The following is a 22,153-nucleotide window of genomic DNA, read 5'->3' as shown; positions in this document are numbered from 1 at the left end:
GTAAGTGGTTTTTTTCTGTGAGAAAAAAAATAGTACCAACAAAGGTGTTTTCTTCTAAAATTCTCTTAACTCTTATTTGATCTCTTTGAGAACAATGTATGTAGCAACAATATAACAGAAAAAAAGCGTCAATCACCAGCAAATGAGATGAGATGGAATGAGCCTTTTATTTGAATTGATGCTGTTTTTTGAAGAGTAACTTGTGCTTTCCTTGCCGCTCTCTTTGAAGATTGCGGGTTGTGATGACAAGCCGAAGTAAAACAGGCCTTCTTTCTTTGCTAAACGCTGGCAACTATTGGATATAAATATCTAAAATCTAGTTTCCAAAAGACGAGGCGGCTTTGAGCTAACAAATCAGAACGTCCCTCTTATGCAGTGATGAAGAAGATGGAAACAAAGAATTTCAAATATGTTATAATTCAATCAACTTTGTGGGTTTGAAGTGTTGTTATAAAGTGACTTGTTCGTTAACGTGTTGAAGTTTTTTTTATAAACCAAAGCCTGGTTTTCGCCCGCTGTGGCACGCACCAGCAAAATTTTCTGTTGTCTTTTCTTCTTTCTGAGTAATCTCCCCAAAGCAGTAAGACTAAGATACGAGGCCTCGGAATAGTGAAAAAGAATATACGAGGGTAAAAATTACTGATTTTGGATAATTACGGTAATATATATGGATTGTTTCACCATGAGACAGCTAAATTCTTTGGCACATAAACTAGATAGATTTTGAAAAATAGAATTTTAGATCTAAATCGATCCAACTTTTTGGTGTGTTAAACTGAAAAGGTTTCTTCATAATGAGTCAGTTGGTGTCGCCTGGAACTAGAAAGTCCAACTTGAAGAAAATCAAGCCTCAAACTACAAAGGGAATTCAACCGTTATCTAGAATCAAATCTTCAACAGCTGTGACAGATGATGGTGAATTCTTTCTTTTCGGTGGGTTTGACGAAGATGATAACTGTGAGTGAAATTACCATATCTTAGCGAATGTTTAACTAACTATTTTGTTTCTAAGTGGACGGTGCTGTATACATTTTAGATATCAAATCAAATGAGTGGAGAGTACATCCCAGTGGTCAAGTCTATAGAGAAGGACATTCAGCATTATATATTGGAGACGATACCATCCTTATCTACGGCGGTGTTCCAGAAGATGCTTACAATAGACATTACAACCATTCTCAACTATTGAAATATAAAGTTAAAGAGAATGTATGGGAATCTATTGAAGCTCAGGGTCCTGCTATTCCCGAAACAAGATCAAGACATGCAGCTTGTCTTTCTGAAGATAAAACTAAAATGTTTGTATCTGGTGGATTATACAAAGATGAAATGAACGATCCATATGATGACTTACGAGTATTTGATTTGAAGACTGGTGTTTGGGAAGGTTCAAGAAAGTTTATACGCCGGTTTGATCACTTCATAACACATTATGATGGTAAGATTTGGGCACTTGGTGGATTAACAAAAGATATGGCACATGTTACTGAAATATCATGGTTTGATCTTCAAACAAATATAACAGGTTCCATAAAGATACATCATTTACCAAAGATCGATGGAGATCATATTTTTGTTAGAAATGGTTCACAAAGTAGTTCTTCATTTTTATTAGATGTTGTTATTCCACTATACTCAGCTCATACACCTTTGGAACCTTGTATTGGTTTATATGATTTGAATAACCTTAGATGGCATGCTGCACTTTCAGGTGCTTTCCAGCCTTTACTTGGTCATAAATGGAAACATACATTCATCCATGAATCAAATTTATATTTGCTAGGTTATCCAGTTGTTGATGGTTCCGATGATGCACCATTTGATTTTAATCTCAATACTATAATATCGTTAGATCTTGCAGATTTGGGAATAATGGAAAGAGAAAATCGTAAAAGAAAGCATAGTGATGATTCCATGTCTTCAGAATTTGGATCGTTATTGGCAAATGAAGAGTTTACTGATTTTGAGATTATTGGTATTGAAGGAAACGAAAGACCATCACTCAACTCTAAATTTATAGAAAGAAATGAAGTTCAATTAGATGCACCATTCCAAGAGACCCATAATGATACATTTGTTAAATCAAGTCCTTTGAAAGTCCATACAACAATTTTACTAGCTAGATGGCCACATTTCAAAAGAATAATAACTAGCGGAATGCAAGAAACAAAGACAAATACATTATTCATCCCTGAACCTATAGAATGGTTAAAGGCACTCATGGAATATTTATATACAAATGATTTGTCCAAGGGGACTTTGGAACTATATTCAGGGTTATTAATACTTTCAAATCTTTATGAAGTTCCAAAACTCAGGAAGTTTTGTTTAAATCAAATATATTTGAAAGGGTTCACTGCACAAGGTGCAATTAAAATATGGTCAAGGGCAAGATTGATTAATGAAGAAGTATTGGCTCACAACGCCGCTAACTATTGCTCCAAAAATTGGAAAATAGTTATAAGGACCCGTGCGTTTGAAGAGTTGGCAAAAGAAGAAATTATTGATTTTTGTCGAATGATTACAATAGGTCAAACAAACTCCAGTGCACTTTATATAACTTCCGGAGCTCAAGGAGAAGATGGTTTCAATTTGAACAATTATGATAGATACTACAGCACAACTATGAGTCAGTCAAACTCATTTGGGCATTACGATGCTGCCCCAAACTTTGGCCTACCAGAACGTCAAAATGTCTTGATCAATCCAGATGATAATGAACCTAAGGATGATGAAATATATTACAATGTTCCACCAGGGCTTGAACACGCTGTTGGGTTTGGTGTGCCTGGAATGACTAGTTTTAGAAGATTATCTTGAATAGAATAAAAGTTTAGTACAAAAGAAAATCACTGACCCAGTAGATATTTATTAAATACCACCAGCCTCTCTAAACCAACGTATTCCTCTATCTAATGATATCACTACTAATCCGTCGTTATTATCACCACCAGCACCACCTCTTGTACCCTTTTTAATAAACTTCACACCAATAGCACTTGAACTAGCATTCTCGTCCTCAGCTGCAATATCTTCGTCGTCAAAGTCAGTAGGACTTAATGCCAAAGTTGCTTCTCTTTCACGAGTTGTGATATTCCATACTCTAATTCTACCATCATAACCTGCACTTGCCAAAAATTCACCAGTTTCATTGAAATCAATTTCAAAAACCCAACCATCATGAGCGAACGCACCAATTGGTACTTGTGATGAATGAGAAGGTATAGTGAATGAACCAACGTTCTCACCATAGACAGTATCATATAAGGTAATTGTACCATATGAACCCGAATCACTAGCAATTGCTAACAATGTACCTAATGGTGAAAACTTGACAGAACGAATAGTTGAAGAGCTTTGTGCAGAACCTTTTAGACCAAAGTTATGGAAAGTATATACAGGTTTCGAAGTTTCAGTTTGTGTTAACACAACATCCCCATTTTGAAACCCTGTTGCTAATAAATTATTAGAAGATGAAAGATCTAAAGCAGTAGCAAACGTTTTAGTTTGTGCAGCGATTGTTCCATGTAATGAAAATGTGATTTTGTTGATTGATTCGATAGTGAAAGTCCATATCTTGGTTGCACCAGTAGCTTGGGTTGCTGCAAATTTATGATTTTGACCTTCTTCATCTTTTGACCATTGAATGGCCCAATAAGCATCTTTACTCTTTGTACCTAAATCAACTTCTAGTGGTTCAATTGACCCATCTAAGCTGTTAACCACGAAGAAAAATATTTCACCACTGAATGAAACAGTTGCAACTATTGCAATTTTTGTTGTTTCAACTATATCTTCAAAAACGGCAACATGGTGTAGACCTGTCTTGTGTACGAATTGCTCCTTGACATTCTCTTTAACAACATCTGTCTCTGTAACATTATTTGACCAAAATTTCAAGTATCCATCACCTGAAGCTGTTATTGTATACGGTTTGGAGATGGCGACTGAATAGATATCTGATTTATGAGCAGCACCTGCATTATTGGTGGAGATGTATTGTTTTGGCTGAGAAATAAGTTAGTTAGGGAGCTTCAAGTGCAATTGATATATGACACTCACCATTATATCACCTGTCAACTTTTCTATGCCTTTTTCAAATCCCAAAGATACAGCTTGTCTCTTGGTTTTAGAAAATTGGATAGATTCAAATTCGCGAAACGAAGAAAAAAAATCAACATGGTTGGCGCACTCAGAACTTTCGCGAAAATTGGAAATGATCAGAAAGGATGAGTTTGATTAGGAATGTGACAACCATAACAAGAAGATTAAGAGCAAGAACGGTGATTATAATGGATGTTAAAGTGACTATTCCAAACACGTCACTTAGCGATGATGGAAGTCATACTGTGTATCATGTCTTGGTGAAAACAGCAAAAAAATCGCATAAACTACAAAAGAGATATTCAGATTTTGCAGCATTGAAGGAAGAGTTGGAATCGCTATATTCAGATCAAATACCCTATCAATTCCCCAAAAAGACATTTTTAAGAAAAACCATCAATAACGAAAGGTTAGCTGAAGAAAGAAGACTACAATTAGAAAAATTTTTACAAGATGTGATTAATGATCAAATAAATATCAAATGGAGACGTTCCTTACCTTTCAGAGAGTTCTTAAACTTGCCACCAGGTGCATTTTCCACTGTTAATGAAAGTACAAAAGAAAAACTAGATACTGCATGGACCTTATCATCTACAAATAATGATGAACCCATTGTTGATCTGACAACTTGGATTGATACAGTCAGGGAAACCAAGAATGTGCTACAAGATGCCAGATCCAAAATATTTATAAACTCTGTTGAAGCTAGAAAGAAATTGATATTGGGAAGACAAAAATTTGATGGGCTTACAAAAGGTCTAGATGTTGCTATCTCACAGAGTGCCATTGGTGAAGGCGAGTCACAAAGAAGGAGAGAGTTATTGCATTCCTTGAAAAGGGAACACCAGGATTTGGAGCAGCTATTATCGAATGTTTCATCTAATCCTAATAAAGTTGATATCAGAACTCCTGTTGGTAAGTCCAAGAATCAACTATTCAAAGGAAGAGTTCTTGGTAAACCACAAGAGACTGAGAGAACAAGAGGTGTTGAGAATCAACAATTGTTACAAATGCAGCGCAATGATATGCAAGAGCAGGATCAAGAATTGGAGAGGTTGAGTGTGGTGATCAATAGACAAAAAGAGCTAGGTGTAGCTATTAATGAGGAATTGGCATTACAAAATGAATTACTTGATGAGTTAGACACGGAGGTGGATCGTACAACGGCCAAGCTTAATTACGCCAGTAAAAAGATTGGAAAGATCTTATGATCAACTAATGAATATTCACTAATTTGCATAATTAAATCAGGAAACATTGTAGTTTAGATGTCGTAGGCATCATATTTGAGGTACAGTTTGAGCATTGCCTTGAGAATGTTTCGCGAACAGAAGTAATTTACATTTCTATGCACTTTCTTTTGAGTAGTTGACAATTAACAAGCCATTCCAAACTATTTTTATCATTTGAAACACATCAATACCCAATCAATGTTTTTTTATGAAAAAAAACCTCTTCCATTTGTTGACGTTCTCTATTGTCGTTTGCTCGTTCAGAGGAACGCGTTCGGAAAAAATTCAAGTCTGAAAAAAAAAAGCGTTGGGCGAAAAAAAACAAACAATTCTCGAAATCAAAACTTTCCTTCAAGACATAATTATACTGGGAAATTGGGAACAATATTAATGATGACATCTCAAAGTATACCTCCAGGTCGTATCCAAACACTAACCGCTGATGAAGAGTGGAAATTAAAGGAAGTTTGGGCTCATTTTTTAACTTTTTGGGGGACTCCAGTTACTTTACCTTCAGGTCCCGAAAGAACAGCAACATCAACAAGTATTGCATCGAAAACTTCAAAACACGAAGAGCATGGTGGTAAGAAGAAAAGATTTGCTAAATTCCGTCGTGGTCATAAATCGAATAAATCAGCTGAAAGAAATTCAATAGTTTCAACTAGATCAAATGAATCAATTGAAGCTAATTATTCCCATAAAGTTATTCATGATTCTTTCAAAGACCTGCAACCGGAAGATATTTATAGTAATTTCTGGAATATGTTGAGAACAGACTCTCCAGATAATCTAATACTGAGATTTTTAAGAGCTAGAAAATGGGATTCCGATAAAGCTCTGGCAATGTTGGCACATACTTTACATTGGAGATTAAAAGAAAGTAAAGTTGAAGATTTGTTATTTGGTGGTGAAAGAAGAGGTATTGAGAACGGAGAAGAAGGGTTCCATTTACAATTCAAGTTATCAAAAGCATATTTCAGAGGTTATGATAATGAAGGTAGACCAATTGTTATCATTAGACCAAGATTACACCATGCTTCTGACCAAACTGAAGAGGAAGTTCAAAAGTATACTTTATTAGTCATTGAAGAAGCTAGATTATTACTGAAAGAACCTGTTGACTCATGTTCTGTTTTATTCGACTTGACTGATTTCGCAATGTCTAATATGGATTATCCACCTGTTAAATTCATGATTGGTGTTTTTGAGGCTCATTATCCCGAATCATTGGGTAAATTATTCATTCATAAAGCACCATGGATTTTCCCACCTATCTGGAATATTGTTAAAAATTGGTTGGATCCTGTTGTTGCTGCCAAAATTACATTTACAAAATCTGCAAAAGATTTGAATAAATTTATACCAATGGACTATATTCCAAAATCACTTGGCGGTGAAGATGAATTCGAAATGGAATATATTGAACCAAAACCTGAAGAAGATGAATTGATGAAAGATGCTGAAACAAGAGACAAATTAAAAGCTGAACGTAAAGAAATCATTACTAAATTCATTGAAGCTACAGTAAATTGGATAGAGGCTGGAAGTGTTGAAGATAGTAAGAAATACTTGAAGGAAAAGATTGAGCTTGGTCATGAATTATCCATCAACTATTCCAAATTAGACCCATATATTAGAGCTAGATCAGTTTTCGATAGAATTGGTGTCATCGATGTCCAAAAGGGACTTTAAGCTAAAAATCACGCAAAGTGATGAATTGAACTTTTTTTATAGATAAATATGCCTTGCATTACCTCCAATATGTATAATACTTTTAATGTGAATAGAATTTTCAGAATTAACCTGTATGTAATGTTGGTTGGTCTGATTAGGGGCAACATCAAGAAGCCGATGGTAGCCATGGCAACGCGAACACACTATAGAAAAAACGTAAACAAGAAAAACCAGAGAACCCAGATTAATTTGGATTAGAAAGGATTTCAATATCAAACGTGAAGTGGGTTTCCAATGTCAACAGTCACAGATCTAATAGAGAGTCTGAATAATGGTATGTGCTTCAGAGCGTGTGACTAGTTATCTCAAGTTACTAACCCTTTCAAGAACATCTATCACTAGAAGGTGCCAATGCAATATTTGAACAACTTGATCAACTTCCCATAAAAACTCAAGGAATCCCCAAAACTGATATAACCAACCTAATCCAACTAGTTTCTAACCCATACTCACCTCTTCGAGTACCACATAGGCTCAAAATCCTGAAATCATACTTATACTCCAAAGATCTTATACCCAGTGAAGTCGTCATTAGTATATGTGGTAACTTGGGAGTGAAAACAGCCCAGAATAGAGACAAAAGACTATCAAACACCCTGCAAGTTTATTTGCTAAAGTGGCTAATCTCAGTTTACTCGTTCCTTGAGGAATCAGATATAATCGAACGCTTATATGGTATACTGTTCAACTATCTTGAATTTGAATTTTTGAGACCACATATTGCACATTTGTTATTCTTAGCAACAAGGAAAAAGCATGTTGACCCATCAAGAATTTCAAGGCTGAGAGGTCTTTACTCAAAGTATGACAACTCTGAACATCTGATTGGGTTATTGGTTCTATATAAGGAGTATGCACCAGATGAAATCTTTGATACTTTCCCCAAAATATCACATACAGTGTTTTCACACCCTGATTATGACTATCTGAATGAATTGATTTCCCTCAACACACGCAATGATAAAAGAGCTGTCCTACAGTCTACCAATGACGAGCTAAACTATATGGATGTATTTAGCCAGAAGTTGAAGAAGAGAAAGAAGAACATTGCCACTCAAGATTTTTCATTATCCATGACATTATCTGAAAATGAGAATGTCCACACAATATCAGACTTGAGTCAGAAAATAGAGAGCCTAAAGATTCCTGTTGATCCATCAGCTATCCTGGGTGATAAATCAAGGTTCTCTTTTTATACGTTAGCTTTGAAAGGTGAAAAAGTTGATCTTGACAAACTTGAATTATGGATAAGTTTTGTTTTGGAGGAGTTTGATGACTTGGCTGATGATGAAAAGTTGAATATTTTGGATTCGCTCAAAAATTACACCTCATTGATTAGTGAGATCCCTGATAGTATATCAGCCTCATTTTTATCAAATGAACGCATGGTCAGCAAAAGTTTTCCTCGGGCTCAAGCATATATGTGGTATTTCTTGAAAAGTTTAAATCCATTAAATGAAGAAAAGTTTCAAAAGATATTGAGCCTTTTATTAGATCAAGTCCAAAAACAGTCCATCGACTGGACTTTGTCTTTATTGGAATCCCTGGCGTTTCTATTCCAGTCATGGCCTAGCAAGTTGGAGTTTTGGAGAGAGGAAAGGCATGAAACACTATCATATGAGGAGCTATACAATACAATTCTAAAAGCATACTCCCAAATAACATCATTAATCCCAGACTTATTAATCAAATTCAAATTTGAAAGAAGGTTGCTTATTCAATCACTTTGGTTCATTTCAACTTTACAAAAAATACCAAAACAATATCTCAATATCCAAGATGTGGTGTTATCACCTTGCCTTGTATACATTTGCTTTTTTGTGAATGATCCATTAGCTATATCAATATTGTGTGGGCATTTGAATTTTGCCAAACTTGTCTTGCAGGAAGCTGTTAGCAATGAAAACACAATAAAACTCACAGCGTTACATAACTCTTTTGTTGTTGATATATGTAATTCACTGTGGAGAAATAAAGCGTTTGATATATCTAAAAAAGCTGATGGTACTTCCTTTGGATTGACATTTGAATTCATAAACTCCATGATGACTAAGGTTTCAATTTTTGATAGAAACTCAAGTTTCCCTCTATTATTCAATATCAATCATTCACCGGCTTTTTCTTCAAGAAGTGCAAATATTGTGAGACTATTAGAAGATAGTGATACTGAATGTTCAATGCGTCACGCTGGTCCTTTGACTCAAGCATCTGTTAAAGAACTGTTGCATGATCCAGAAAGTAAATGGTTGAAAACAGATTACGAAGAGACAAGAATTGAAATTTTAAGAGCATTGGATATAGCTGGTTATGTTGGTTTAGCTGATCTACTATTTTCGCACCTCAAAAGTTTACTTAATAAACGTTAATCTATTGACAATGCAAATAAAATATGTACACTTTCTATATACAGGTCTTCAAAACACGATTGGTCATTATTTCATCATTTTTTATTAGAGACAACAATGATTGTCTTTGGTTTTAAGATTAATCTTGCAATTGTTTTACCATTCAAGTGCTTTTGGACAGCCGGTGATTCAAGAATCTTTGTTTGAGCTGCATCTGAGTTTTTGAATAGGTCCTTGTCCGCCTCAATTATATCCCTAACTTTACCATCAATAAACACAGAGAATTTGGTCAACTTTGTTTCTTTCAATGGTTCAGCTTCAGGCCATTTCTCAGCAAATACAGTAGACCAGGGTAATTCCATTGTTTTGTGCAAGATTTCCCAAGATTCTTCACTTGAGCATGGTGTAACTGGAGAAGTTGAAATCACTAATTTTTTGAAAGAATCATAGACTAAATCGATTCGAACATCCTTGTTTTCAAAAGCTTCTAGAACATCACGAGTTAATTTCATATAATCCGACACAACAGTATTCAATGACAAAGTTTTATCTAGCGATTCAGTGATTGATTTCAAATGTGATTGAACAGAGTTATGGAAAGCAATTTCTTTATCATTCAATTCTCCATTAACTTTTCCCTTTTCTGATTTATATTTAGTAGCAATTGGAAAACTCATTGATATCATACGACGTAACCATCTTTCAATACCAACAATTTTTGTTTCATCCCAATCCAACACATCATTTATAGGAGCTTGGAATAAAATATGGGCTCTTGTAGCATCGGCACCATGGTTCTTGATACATTCACCAGGATCAGCACCATTAAACTTTGATTTAGACATTTTTTGGTAAGAAATAGATGGAGTTTCACCGGTAGCTTTAATAATAGGCTCCGAGGGAGTTGATAAATCTAGCTCATCAGGTTTCAGGAATCTTCCAGTACGTGGGTCATTGAAAGTTATACCGTGCACCATACCTTGAGTCACCAATCTTTTGAATGGTTCTCCGTTAACTTTTGAACCATCCCATAAACCTTTTTTTGCTAAAAACTTGGCAATGAAACGGGAATATAACAAGTGTAAAATAGCATGCTCAACACCTCCAATGTAGACATCAACTGGTGATAGGGCACTTGCCTTTTCGAAATCAAATGGTTTATTGGTGTTTTTAGCATCAGTGAAACGTAAAAAGTACCACGAACTATCCATAAAGGTATCCATTGTATCTGTTTCACGCTTTGCAGCTCCACCACAGCTTGGACAGGTTGTATTAACAAAAGAATCCATTTGTTCTAATGGGTTACCTTTACCAGTGATTTTAGCATCTTCAGGCAACAAAACAGGTAGTTGTTCTTCTGGTACAGCAACAGGACCACATGAATCACAATGAACAATTGGAATTGGTGCACCCCAGTATCTTTGTCTGCTGATTAACCAATCCCTGATTTTATACTGACGGGAATATTTTCCTAGTTTCTTTTCTGATAACGATTCCATAATCTTTTTGGAAGCTTCGGCAGTTGTCAAACCAGAATAAGTTCCAGCATATGAATTCATGACACCTTTCTTGCTTGTGAAAGGACCTGATTCATCAACTTCATTTCCTGGTAAAGGAGAAACAGATTTTATAACTTGAGCTGTAGGTTTATTTTCCTTCCAAAATTCAAAATCACGAGTATCATGTCCAGGGCATCCCATAACAGCACCATGACCATAGTTTCCTATCACATAAGCAGCAACAAAGACTGGCAAGTCGAACTCACCGCCCATTGGATTTTGAACTTTAAAGTTAGGAATTTCATAGCCTGCCTTGGAATCTTCACTTAGCTCAGTTGCGGATTGAATGAATTTTTGAAGCTGGGTGTCATTTTGGGCAAATTGTCTTGTAATATCATTATCTAATGAAAGTGCAACGTACTGAACACTGTAGATTGTTTCTGGTCTTGTTGTAAAAGCTTTAATAGTAAAACGAGGATCGTTTGTATTAAACTGAAGCTCGGAGCCTTTGGACTCACCAATCCAATGTTTTTGCATTGATTTTACCTTAGCAGGCCAGCCATCAAGGATCTGAAGATCTGTATTCAAGTCACTTGCAAATTCAGTAATCCCAAGAAACCACTGCTTCAGCATAATCTTTTGTACAATAGCACCAGATCTCCATGATCTGCCTTCTGCATCCACTTGTTCATTTGCTAGCACTGTTTTATCAACTGGATCCCAGTTAATTTCTGCTTCTTTCTGGTAAGCTAAACCTTCTTCGTATAAAAGTAAGAATATCTTTTGAGTCCATTTATAATAATCTGGATTACATGTTGTAAGTTCGCGATCCCAATCAAAATCTGCCAACATCATATTCATTTGTTCCTTCATTTTGGCAATATTTGTTTTGGTCCAATGGGCTGGATCAATTCCTCTTTCAACAGCAGCATTTTCAGCCGGTAGCCCAAATGCATCCCACCCCATTGGATGTATCACATTAGTTCCTCTAGCTCTATGAAATCTTGATAATGCATCACTGATTGTGTAAACCCTTAAATGACCCATATGAAGGATTCCAGAAGGATACGGAAACTGAGATAAAATGTATTTCTTCTCATCTGTATTGTTGAACTTTTTTTCCACAGGTGAAATTGTATTATTTGGTGATATAGACTTCCATTTTGCAGTCCATTTAGCATCTAATGAACTTAGATTGATTTCATCAGAGCTCGCCAAACGTACCACGCTGGTGGAAAACCGCAGATAGGATGAGCCACTATATCTGATATTCCTATTTGGCAGCTTTAGAGCACTTTTCACTCTGTATGAACCTAGCATAACTACCTGTTCAATGCTTCAAACTTTTCAAATGAGCCATCTCATTATGCTAGTTCGAGATTTTTGTTCGTTGAGCAAAAAATTGTGTGGCCGCTAACAAATCAAAATATTTTCGCGAATTCAAGAAAAATCAAAAAAAAAAAATCAACAAAACAATTACGCGTCGCTCCCAGGTTTTTTGCAAAACTCCAAAGTGTGTTCATTTTAGTCAAATCATTGACTTTTGGAGAGTCAAGAGCTGATAAATTTAGCTGGATATGACTGTTGAAAAGCGCCCTTACGAAGAGGTTGATAACCTTGATGATGATGACAATGATATTTCAATTGATGGTGGTGAAGAGGTACGTGTTTTCGCTGGAATTACTGAGGAAACAGATAACTAACTAATTATAATATAGGATCTTGATATTGATCAATTCTTGAGTCAAAAAGTTGATTTTACTAAAAGTAAAAGAGCTAAATATTTTGCCAAATTCTCCCAAGCACCTACAACAATGACACAAGCTGATCCAGTATGTTTATCATTTTTTTTTTGCTTTGAAAGACACATTGACTAACAAACTTCTCTAGACAAAAGTTGCAGGTGTTATTAAACGTGTTTCATTGAAAAACTTTATGTGTCATGAAAATTTTGTTTTAGAATTTGGTCCTAGATTGAATTTCATCATTGGTCATAATGGGAGTGGTAAGAGTGCCATTTTGACAGGTATTTCCATTTGTTTAGGTGCAAAAGCCTCAGAAACTAATAGAGGTTCAAGCTTGAAAGATTTGATTAAAGAAGGTGCTAATAGCTGTCACATTCAAGTTGTCCTTGCAAATGAAGGTGATGAAGCCTTTGAGCCTGGTAAATATGGGTCTGAAATTATCATTGAAAGGGTTTTAAGACGTGATGTTCAAAGTGCCCCATACACATTAAGATCTGAAAATGGGAAAAAAGTGTCACAAAAGAAAGCTGACTTGGACGCGATCTTAGATTACCATAATATTGCTGTCAATAATCCTATGGCTTTCTTGTCTCAAGATGCTGCTAGATCATTCTTGACTGCTAGTACAGATGAACAAAAGTACAAATTTTTCATGAGAGGTACATTGATGGATGAGATTCACCAAAACATTAAGAAATCAAGAGACCAAGTTGATAGTATGGAGTTGAAAATTATACGTATGAAGGAGGCTTTACTTCGTTTGAAGGATGATGCACGTGACGCAAAGAAACTGCATGATCGTTTGATATCATCTAATGATTTACGTGAAAGACAACGTATTTTGCACGGGAAATATTTTTGGATGCAAGCTGATAAAGCTCAAGATATAGTGAACGAAGTTAGAGAAAGTCAACTTGAAATACAAAGCACCATCGAACAGTTGGATAGATACATCAAGGACTATGAATCTAAGATTGCAAATTTTGATATCAGTAAAGAGGATTTGAGATTCAAAAAGGAACATGCTGAAACGGTTTACAACGATGCGTTGGCTAGTGCTGGATCTAAAAAATCAGAAAGAGATGTGTTTGGTCATAAAGTCGAGGCAACTGTTCGTAAAATGAAAGAAACTGAAAAATTGATTCGTGACAATAAGATGAGAATCGCTGATATAGACAAAGATATAAGAAAAGAGGAAGATAAGATAAGAGAAAGAAATGGTGGTTCAAGAGAAGCTTTGGAAAATGAGTTTGAGAACCTTAAAGGTAGAGTGAATGAAATTGAAGGTGAAAAGCAGCAAATTTCTGAAAATCTAGCTTCTGCTGACAGCCACAAGGAGCTATATAATGATCTTCAAAGTCAAATAGATGAAAAACATCAGGTTATGCGGAATTTACAAGGCTATATAAAAAATGCGAAAAGCTCTAAAGTTGATGAACTTGCACCATATAAAGATCCAGTCAAAAGGGTAGTAAATGATGTGAAAAGGGGACGTTTTCATGGTCCAGTGTTGGGGCCTGTTGGTACTTTTTTGTCAGTGAAACAAGGTTTTGAAGACTGGGCTTCATTGGTTGAATCAAGAATTGGGCCTAATTTGAATTCATTCATTGTGGAAAACGTTAGTGATCAAAGACAACTACAAAGTATTTTCCGTAAACACCATGTTCGTGCCAACATTGTGCTTAGAAAACCAGAGGAATTCAACTATTCATCTGGTATTCCAGATAGAAGATATACTACAGTTTTAGATACACTAGAATTCAGTAACCCAGCAGTGAAGTTTGCCTTGATTGATACAGCAAAAATTGAATCCATTGTTTTGATCGAAGATAGAGTTGAAGCACAGCGTGTTCTAGAAAGTCACACCCCAAATGTGCAGATGATCATTTCCAAGAAAGATAAATATACAGGTCAAGTCTCAAGTATAAATAGGAATGGTGCCTTCAGAGTTGATCCGCTGTATATTGACGGTTCACAACTACCAAAACTAAGACCAAAAGACAGATCACAAAATGCTCAAGTTATGGAAAATAGATTGAAGGGGGAACAAGCACAACTTCGTGATCTTGAAGCCCAGAAAGACCAAATTACACAAAATATCAATGCTGAAAGAGCTCATTTTACAGCAAAGAAGAGAAACTTGGAAATTGAAGAGAAACGAATCAAGTCAAGAATCTATAACATCCAACAGAAACTTAATGATGATGCTGATTCTGGTAAATTAGAAGGTTTGAAAGAAGATAGAGCCTCATTTGAAGACGAAATCAAGGTTTATGGTGCCACGACTGGTGAACTTCAAGAAGAAATCTTGAAATTGAAAGAGCAGTTAAAACAAAAGGGTGATGAGTACGAAGAACTCAAAGCTGCTAGTAAAGCTGCAAAGGATGAAGTTTATTCTATTCAAAAGAAAATCATGGATTTTGATAGTGAGAAAGAATTAAACATTACCAAATTACAACATTTTGAAAAAAGTAAGCAAAAAAGACTTGAAGAAGCTCAAGCTATGACAGAGAATTTACCTGCATGGGAAAAGAATATAGAGGAGAATATTTTACAAGCTGAAGAATCATGTGAGAAGCAAGAAGCTGACTCCATACGTTTAGATTCTGTTGAAGCTGTTCAAGATGCAATTGAAAAAGTCACTGCTCAGGTCGAGAAGGCAAATGAAGATTTAGGAAAGACTCCAGAGCAAATTGTGAATGATGATGCTGCTGCAAGGGAAAAATATGCTGAAGCCAAAGCCCAATTTGATAATGCTGTTGCCAATAAAACATACTACCATTCATCTCTAAATGATAGACTCAAAGCATTCAGAGAATCAAGAGGTGTTACATTTTTGGAAGCTGATATGGATTTCAAACAGTCTCTTCAATTCAGAAATTTCACTGGTAATTTAGATTTTGATGTCAACAAGAACAAATTAACCATGTATGTCAGTACCAAAAATGATAAAAAACCAAGACATGTTGATTCGTTATCTGGTGGTGAAAAGTCATTTTCACAAATTTCATTGTTGTTGGCCACTTGGAAACCAATGCGTAGTCGTATTAAAGGTTTGGATGAATTTGATGTTTTCATGGATCAAGTCAATAGAAAAATTGGTATGAGATTAATGCTTGATAAGTTATCAAAGGAAAATTCACAAACCATTTTCATCACACCGCAAGATATTGGTCAAATTGCTGAGTTGGATGAGAGATTTGTTCGTATACACAGAATAAGAGATCCAAGAGCTGCTAGAAGCTGAATATGAGTGCGACGTTAAATATTTATGCTGTTGTTATTTTAATCGATTATCTGTTCTTACTTTAAATTGTAGCATATAGAGATCAGTGTCATTCATTTATCAAATAATTCTATTCTTCATCACTTTCATCTTCCTCGTCACTTTCATCATCACTCGAAACATCACCACCCAAATCTTTGACCTTGGATTTATATTTATTCTTTGCCTCATCCATTTCATCTAAAACAAGCATTAAATCGTCTAAATCAGATTTTGGAACGGTTTTGGATTTCAAAGCTTCAAGCTCTTTTTTTAATTTTTCATTTTCAGCTTCAACTCTTTTCAATGACTCTTTCGAACCTTGTGAATCAGAAGCTGCTTCCTTCAATGAACTGTTTTCTTTTTTCAATATCTCAATATCTTCTAATGACTTCTTGAGTTCATCTTGCTGCTTTGACGATTTATCATCTGAATCCTCTTTGGATTGCTTGATTTCATTACCCAATTCTGATATCTTTTGATTAGATTCTTCCAATTGGCTCTTCAGTTCCTCTTTCTCCTTCTTGAAAATGGACTCGTTCTCCAGAGACTTTTTAGTCATAACCTCTAGCTTATCCGAGACTTCGTTCTTTGAGTTTTTCAAATCCAAAAGCTCTTTCTCAAGTGTGTCTTTTGACTCTTTGAAGGTTGTAACTTCTTTCTCTGAAGCAGCCTTTTGATTGTCCAGTTCAACTTTCAACTTCTCCAGCTCTTTGGTTTTTTGAGCGAGACTGGCTTGTAATTTATCAAACTCCTTGTTCTTAGCTTCAGATACTTTACCCTTCTCTGTTTCTTCAGTTTTCAGCTTATCTATAACCTTCTCAAGCTCTTGATTTTTCTGTACCAATGAAGTTACTTTCTCTGCTTGTTTTTGAGTCTCTTTCAATGCTTTTTCAGAAGCTAATTTCTCTTCTGTGATTCCCTTCAACTTATTCTCTAGTTCCTGGATCTTTTTATCTTTTGATGACTTCTCAGAGCTTAGCGTTTCCACTTGAGACTCGAGCTCAGAGACTGATTCTTCCAATTTGACTTTCTTTTTTTCTAAAACACCAATTTTCACATAAGAAACCTTTTCAGCTTCTTGTATCTTTTCTTCCAGTTTAGTGACCTTCTCTGAATATTCTTTAGTGGAAGAATTTGAGTTTGCAGAAAGTAAGCTTCTCTCTTTCTCAAAATCCTGGATTTTACTTTCCATATCGCTCTTCAATGTTGATATTTCCTTCTCCAATTTTTCAAGTTGGTCTTTGTGACTTGATTTTTGACTTTCAAGCTTCTTCTCTAGTGACTTTATTGAAGAAGACTTCTTCTCAGCTTTTGATTTTTCTGCTTCTAATTCTTTGGTTATCTCTTCAACTTTCTTTTCCAATTCATTCAACTTTAATACTTGTTCCTGACTAGTCTTCTCCAAGTTCAATTTGTCGCTTAATGCACTTTTCAACTCTTTAGAAGCTTTTTCAAACTCAGACTGCTTTGATTTAAACTCTTTGGACAAAACCTCAAATTCTTTAGCCTTGTTTTCAATGTTTTGAGAGATCATCTCCAGTGTTGACTCTAGTGACTTTTTCTCTTCTTCTAAAGATCCTACTCTCTCCTTGAGTGCAGTGATTTCCTTCTTGAAGTCATGCTCTTTAGCTTCATATTCCACAGCAAGATCATCGAGCTCCACCTCAAGGTCTGATTTAGCTCTATTCAACTCTTCAATTTTACTTTGAAATGATTTCTTTTCAGTCTCTGAAGTTTTCTTAGCAGCTTCAAGTTCCATCTCGACTTGAGATTTACCATCTTGCTCGCTCTTAATATCATTCTCTAATTTCAATACAGAATCTTTCAAGTCTTTGATCTCTTGTTCTTTGGCGGTCAATGCATCTTTAGAAACTGAACTGCTCTCTTTGTGCGATGTAAGCTCCTTGTCAAGTGACTGTTTCAATGATTCCAATTTTTGCAACTTTTCTTGTAATGACCCCAACTCAGTAGAATGACCTTTGACCAAACTGGCTAGTTTTTGCTCCAGCTTAGACTTTTCATCACCAAAGGATTTCTCTTTTGTTGATATGTATTCTTTATGATCCTTTTCTTTCTCCATCAAGTCTGAGTTAGCCTTTTCAAGCTCAACATGGACCTCATCTAATCTTTTTTTCAAATCTTGGTTCTCTTGCTTCACCGCAATAAGCTCCTTTTTCAAGTCATCAAGGCTTGTTTGAAGGTCATTATTCTCTTTCTTCAAATTATCAGTTGATTCTTTCAACAAGACTTGACCATCATCTAATTCTTTCTTAAATTTTTCCAACTCCTCCTGTAGTTTAGCTTTAGCATCATTTAATGAAGTGTTGGTTCCTGTGAGCTCCTCAAGTTTTGATTTCAGAGATGAGATTTCGGTTGATGTAGTTTGCTTCAATTCTGTCACGCTTGTTTCCAATTCGTTTTTTTCTGATGTCAACTGATTGTATGTATTAGCCAAACCTCTCAATTTTTCAGATAATTGGTTCACAAGGGATGAATTTTGGTTATTCTGAGATTTTGCTTCTGATAATTCTTTTTCAACTTGAGCTTTCTGGCCAGTAATGGTTCTTGAATTTGCATTAGCAGCGTCTAATTGAGCCTTCAACTTTTTAATTTCTTCCAATTTTTGGTTCAAATTATCTTGGAGTTTTTGAGCCTGTTTAGAGTTTGACTGCAGCTCTTTTTCTAGCTGTTGAACTTTTCTTTGACTTTCATCTTTCTCTTTTGAGAGCAAAAATAATTCTCTACTCATCTTATTGATACCTTCTTCAGCTTTTTGTTTTTGACTAGTCACTTGTTGTAACTGCTCTTGTAAGCGACTGATTTGGGAATCCTTACTTGTCAATTGTCCACTTGATTCCTGAAGATCTTTTTGCTGTTTGTTAGAAGCCTCAGACAACTTTGTATGACTTTGTTTCAATGCTGTCAATTCTTTGGTAACTCTTTCAACCTCTTCTGTGATTGTTGAATGCTTTCCTTGAAGCTCATTATATTCTTCCTTTGTTTTATCAAAAGATTCAATTGTTTCACGTAGCTCTTTTTCTGATTTTTCCAATGAAGCCTCCAATTCCTCTTTGGTATTTTTGAAGGTCGTCTGCAATTCCTGGTGGGTATTTTTCAATCCATGATATGTATCTTGTAACTCCTCAAATTTTTCATAAGAAATACGACCATTTGATTCAAGATTTGGATCTTTATTCAATGTATTTTTGATTCTGTTGAAATTTTCCTTCACCAAAGTCACCAAAATTGGATCAAAAAACACCTCTGGTAAACCAGTTTCATCCCTTTTAGGGTTATAAATAGCCTCACCTGAAAATTCTGCAAAATATTCATTTTCCTTGAATTGACGAACCTTGAGTGAATAATTATCTTTGCCAATCATCTTGACAATAAGGGAATGGTAGTCAATTCTGCTCACAGGTGAATTTTTACTTGAAAATTCATATGAAACACCTAACAGGACAGCGATAAGACCTTGTACAATACCACTATCAGCAGCAGGTTGTTTCAAATAGGACATCAACGCCTTCACTGTGGAAATTTCACTTAAGAAATCATTTACAGCATCAAAATCTTCATACAGCCAAGCAATCAGCACCATCAAGTACCCTATCGAAATTCTAGGATCTTGTGAAGTTAAGGTAGTTACCAAGACATCAGACATGGCTTGAATAGATGTTAAAACTTCTTCACCTGCCTCTTCATCACCAGTGGTAATCTTTCTAACAGTTTCTTTAATTTCCTCATCGTCTTCAAATAGGTATAACAATAAAACTGATGAGAACCAAATTTTGTAAGGGTTCAATCTAATTTCTGGATCATATTCTAAAAGAGCTTGAAACAAATTACCTATCGGTGCTGGCTTTAGTTTTGGTTTTGCAACTTGATTCAAGTGCCCATCTCCGTTGGCTTCTCCATTCACTTGATTTTCAATTGGGTTTGAAGGAACTGGTGTAAGATCTTTTTGTTCGCCGTCGCCACTTGAAATTTCATCTTCATTAGTAGAGTTATAAGCAATAATTTGGTCTTGAACAAATGCAGTTTTAGCCTCCTTATTATCTTTGAAATAAGCATGGAGTAAATGTGAAGCAGCAACTCTAATATCAAACAGATGGACTGAATTGACAAATAGACACCAGTTTAGCAATGCGGTAACAACTGGAACATCACCGCTATGTTTTTGTAGTTGTTGTGGTAGACTTGGATCAATATATGGGACATCTATTGAGCTGAATTTGAGTTGAAGATCTGCATTTGAGTCAATCAAATCAGCTGTTGTCAATAATGCAATAGAACGTAAAGAGTTTGGAGCCACTTCGGAAAAGGATAACCTCAAGACATGGAAGAATATATCAGCATTGAATAAAATATCCTGGTTCTGCTTTGTTGATTCATTGCCTTCTAAAACAAATAATTTCACAATATCAAGGGCAATTATAACATTTTGTAATCTTTGATCGTTCCATATTATTTCTTCACCAGCTAATGGTTCACTGATGAGGTATGCAAGCTTTGGAAGACAATTGGTTTCCAGGAAAAGTTTTTGATTTGAAACATTATACTTCAATAAATTAGCAATTAATGATAAACAATCTTGAACAACAATACTACCACGGATATCACCTTCTTCATGAATAATTTCAAATAATCTATCAAAAGTATTTTCAAAAGCAATCAATTTTTGAATGTTGAAGTTATCATTAGCAATAGCCATCAGTAATAAGACTGCTTCATTCCTTACAGGATCGTGTGTATCTTCCAAGACTTGAATCAATGATGGAATACCTAGAGGTGCATTCAAAATAGCTTCTTTGGCTCTTAATGGACGCATTGACACAAGAGCTTCAAGTAATTGTAAAGTGTACATTCTCACATAAAAATCTGGATTTTCCAAGAGTGAAAGGATAAGAGAAATGTTTCCATCTTCTTGAGTAACTTCATCAGCTATCCATAGTGAGAATTGATCGATTGTATTTGATTCTTCCTTCATCAATAATGGAGATGGATACTTCCCATTCTGTACTCTTGATTGTTGAGAGATCCAGCTTCTAGTCATATCATCATCACCTTCACCTCTGATAAACAAAATCAATAGTGTCTCTAGACATGCTTTGATCAAATCAGTATCAATTGTAAATTTTTTCAATGTGTTGATCAATCCACGGAGACCATTCGCAATAACCAACTCTCTGTATTCTCGACTGAACCCTTTCAAGGTCAATATTGCAGCTCTTTTGTCACTTGCTAACGAAGCATGAGCCAGTCTATCACATAAAGTTGGGACAATCTCTTCAGCGGATTGAGATTTGGGAGTATTGATCAGCCCAGAGATGATCTCCATTTTGACTCTAGTAATCGATCTCTAAATTCTTGTTGGGAGATATTTACCAATCACCTTCTTTCTCTTGATTCACAATGACACCAGCCAATGCCTATACCAGAATCAATTCAAATTGTTGATGTTTTTATGCCAGAAGTCAAAATTCCCATCGTCGAAGAAATAAAATTGTGTTGGCTCTACCGCGAAAAAGATCCATACAAAAAAAAATCAAAACAAACGTCAAAATTCAAAGAGCTTTTAAATGGTTTTAAAGGGCACAAATTGATGGAATTGTGGGTGGTAGTTTAATTGGTTCTGATGGCGTGGAATTTCTATTGAAATAATGACAGAAAATGAGACTACAACGGTGTTTTTCCCAGACATTGATCTCTTGGATGTGATTAATGACAATGATTTTAGAGATAAACCAGCATCTTCATGGTCAGTGGCAAAGATTGGAACTTTACAAGTGAGAATTGAGCAGTTTTTAAGTTCTAGAAGGAAAGGTCGCTCTAGAAATTTGAACACAGATATACCCTTGCATCGTCTTTTGAGTATTGCCAATGATGTTTTCGGGTTTGATGGTTGGTCAAATGAATTGATGGAATTCTCAGTCACAGAATACATGGTACAGACCGATGGTGAACGTGAGGGTCATTGTTTACAAGTTGAAGCCATTGTTAGAATCACATTAAAAGATGGTACATATCATGAAGCAATAGGGAAAGGAAGAGCTGATAATTTACCAACAAAAGCAATGGCATATATGAAGGCAAAGAAGAGTGCAGTTACAGATGCCACCAAAATTGCAATCCATGGATTTAAAAGCATTGTTTTAGACCATGAACAGAAACTAAGAGTTGGATTCTATGATCAGGATGTGGTGGTGTTTTGAGAACTACAAAA

The 22,153-nt window shown here is 35.4% G+C and overlaps 7 protein-coding genes across 7 annotated transcripts; 5 read left to right on the top strand and 2 right to left on the bottom strand.

Annotated features, from left to right (window-relative positions):
- Positions 1-794: 794 nt before the first annotated feature.
- Positions 795-2,820, top strand: WICANDRAFT_62927 (uncharacterized protein; the record flags this gene model as incomplete). Its single annotated transcript, XM_019183460.1, has 2 exons — positions 795-957; positions 1,013-2,820. 2 exons carry the CDS (start codon positions 795-797, stop codon positions 2,818-2,820), a joined length of 1,971 nt encoding a protein of 656 aa, XP_019039573.1.
- Positions 2,821-2,871: 51 nt separating this feature from the next.
- Positions 2,872-4,065, bottom strand: SKI8 (SKI complex subunit WD repeat protein SKI8; the record flags this gene model as incomplete). Its single annotated transcript, XM_019184814.1, has 2 exons — positions 2,872-4,008; positions 4,063-4,065. The coding sequence occupies 2 exons, from the start codon at positions 4,063-4,065 to the stop codon at positions 2,872-2,874; spliced, it is 1,140 nt and encodes a 379-aa protein (XP_019039572.1).
- Positions 4,066-4,292: 227 nt separating this feature from the next.
- VAM7 (Vam7p) lies at positions 4,293-5,315 on the top strand (the record flags this gene model as incomplete). Its single annotated transcript, XM_019181640.1, has 1 exon — positions 4,293-5,315. One exon carries the CDS (start codon positions 4,293-4,295, stop codon positions 5,313-5,315), a length of 1,023 nt encoding a protein of 340 aa, XP_019039571.1.
- A 414-nt stretch (positions 5,316-5,729) lies between these two features.
- Positions 5,730-7,028, top strand: CSR1 (Csr1p; the record flags this gene model as incomplete). The annotated part of the gene is made up of 2 exons (XM_019185673.1): positions 5,730-5,919; positions 5,992-7,028. 2 exons carry the CDS (start codon positions 5,730-5,732, stop codon positions 7,026-7,028), a joined length of 1,227 nt encoding a protein of 408 aa, XP_019039570.1.
- A 2,482-nt stretch (positions 7,029-9,510) lies between these two features.
- On the bottom strand, positions 9,511-12,234 carry NAM2 (leucine--tRNA ligase NAM2; the record flags this gene model as incomplete). Its single annotated transcript, XM_019181748.1, has 1 exon — positions 9,511-12,234. The coding sequence occupies one exon, from the start codon at positions 12,232-12,234 to the stop codon at positions 9,511-9,513; it is 2,724 nt and encodes a 907-aa protein (XP_019039569.1).
- Positions 12,235-12,644: 410 nt separating this feature from the next.
- SMC6 (DNA repair protein SMC6) lies at positions 12,645-16,037 on the top strand. Its single transcript, XM_019182734.1, has 2 exons — positions 12,645-12,746; positions 12,805-16,037. The coding sequence occupies exons 1-2, from the start codon at positions 12,729-12,731 to the stop codon at positions 15,904-15,906; spliced, it is 3,120 nt and encodes a 1,039-aa protein (XP_019039568.1). The 5' UTR covers positions 12,645-12,728; the 3' UTR covers positions 15,907-16,037.
- A 5,553-nt stretch (positions 16,038-21,590) lies between these two features.
- Positions 21,591-22,142, top strand: RAD59 (Rad59p; the record flags this gene model as incomplete). The annotated part of the gene is made up of 1 exon (XM_019181657.1): positions 21,591-22,142. The coding sequence occupies one exon, from the start codon at positions 21,591-21,593 to the stop codon at positions 22,140-22,142; it is 552 nt and encodes a 183-aa protein (XP_019039567.1).
- Between the last annotated feature and the right edge of the window lie 11 nt (positions 22,143-22,153).

The sequence above is a fragment of the Wickerhamomyces anomalus genome (assembly GCF_001661255.1).
Source record: "Wickerhamomyces anomalus NRRL Y-366-8 unplaced genomic scaffold WICANscaffold_3, whole genome shotgun sequence".
NCBI lineage: Eukaryota > Fungi > Ascomycota > Saccharomycetes > Phaffomycetales > Wickerhamomycetaceae > Hansenula > Hansenula anomala.
Note: the sequence above shows the minus strand (reverse complement) of the source record. Positions and strands in the feature narration are given on the sequence as shown.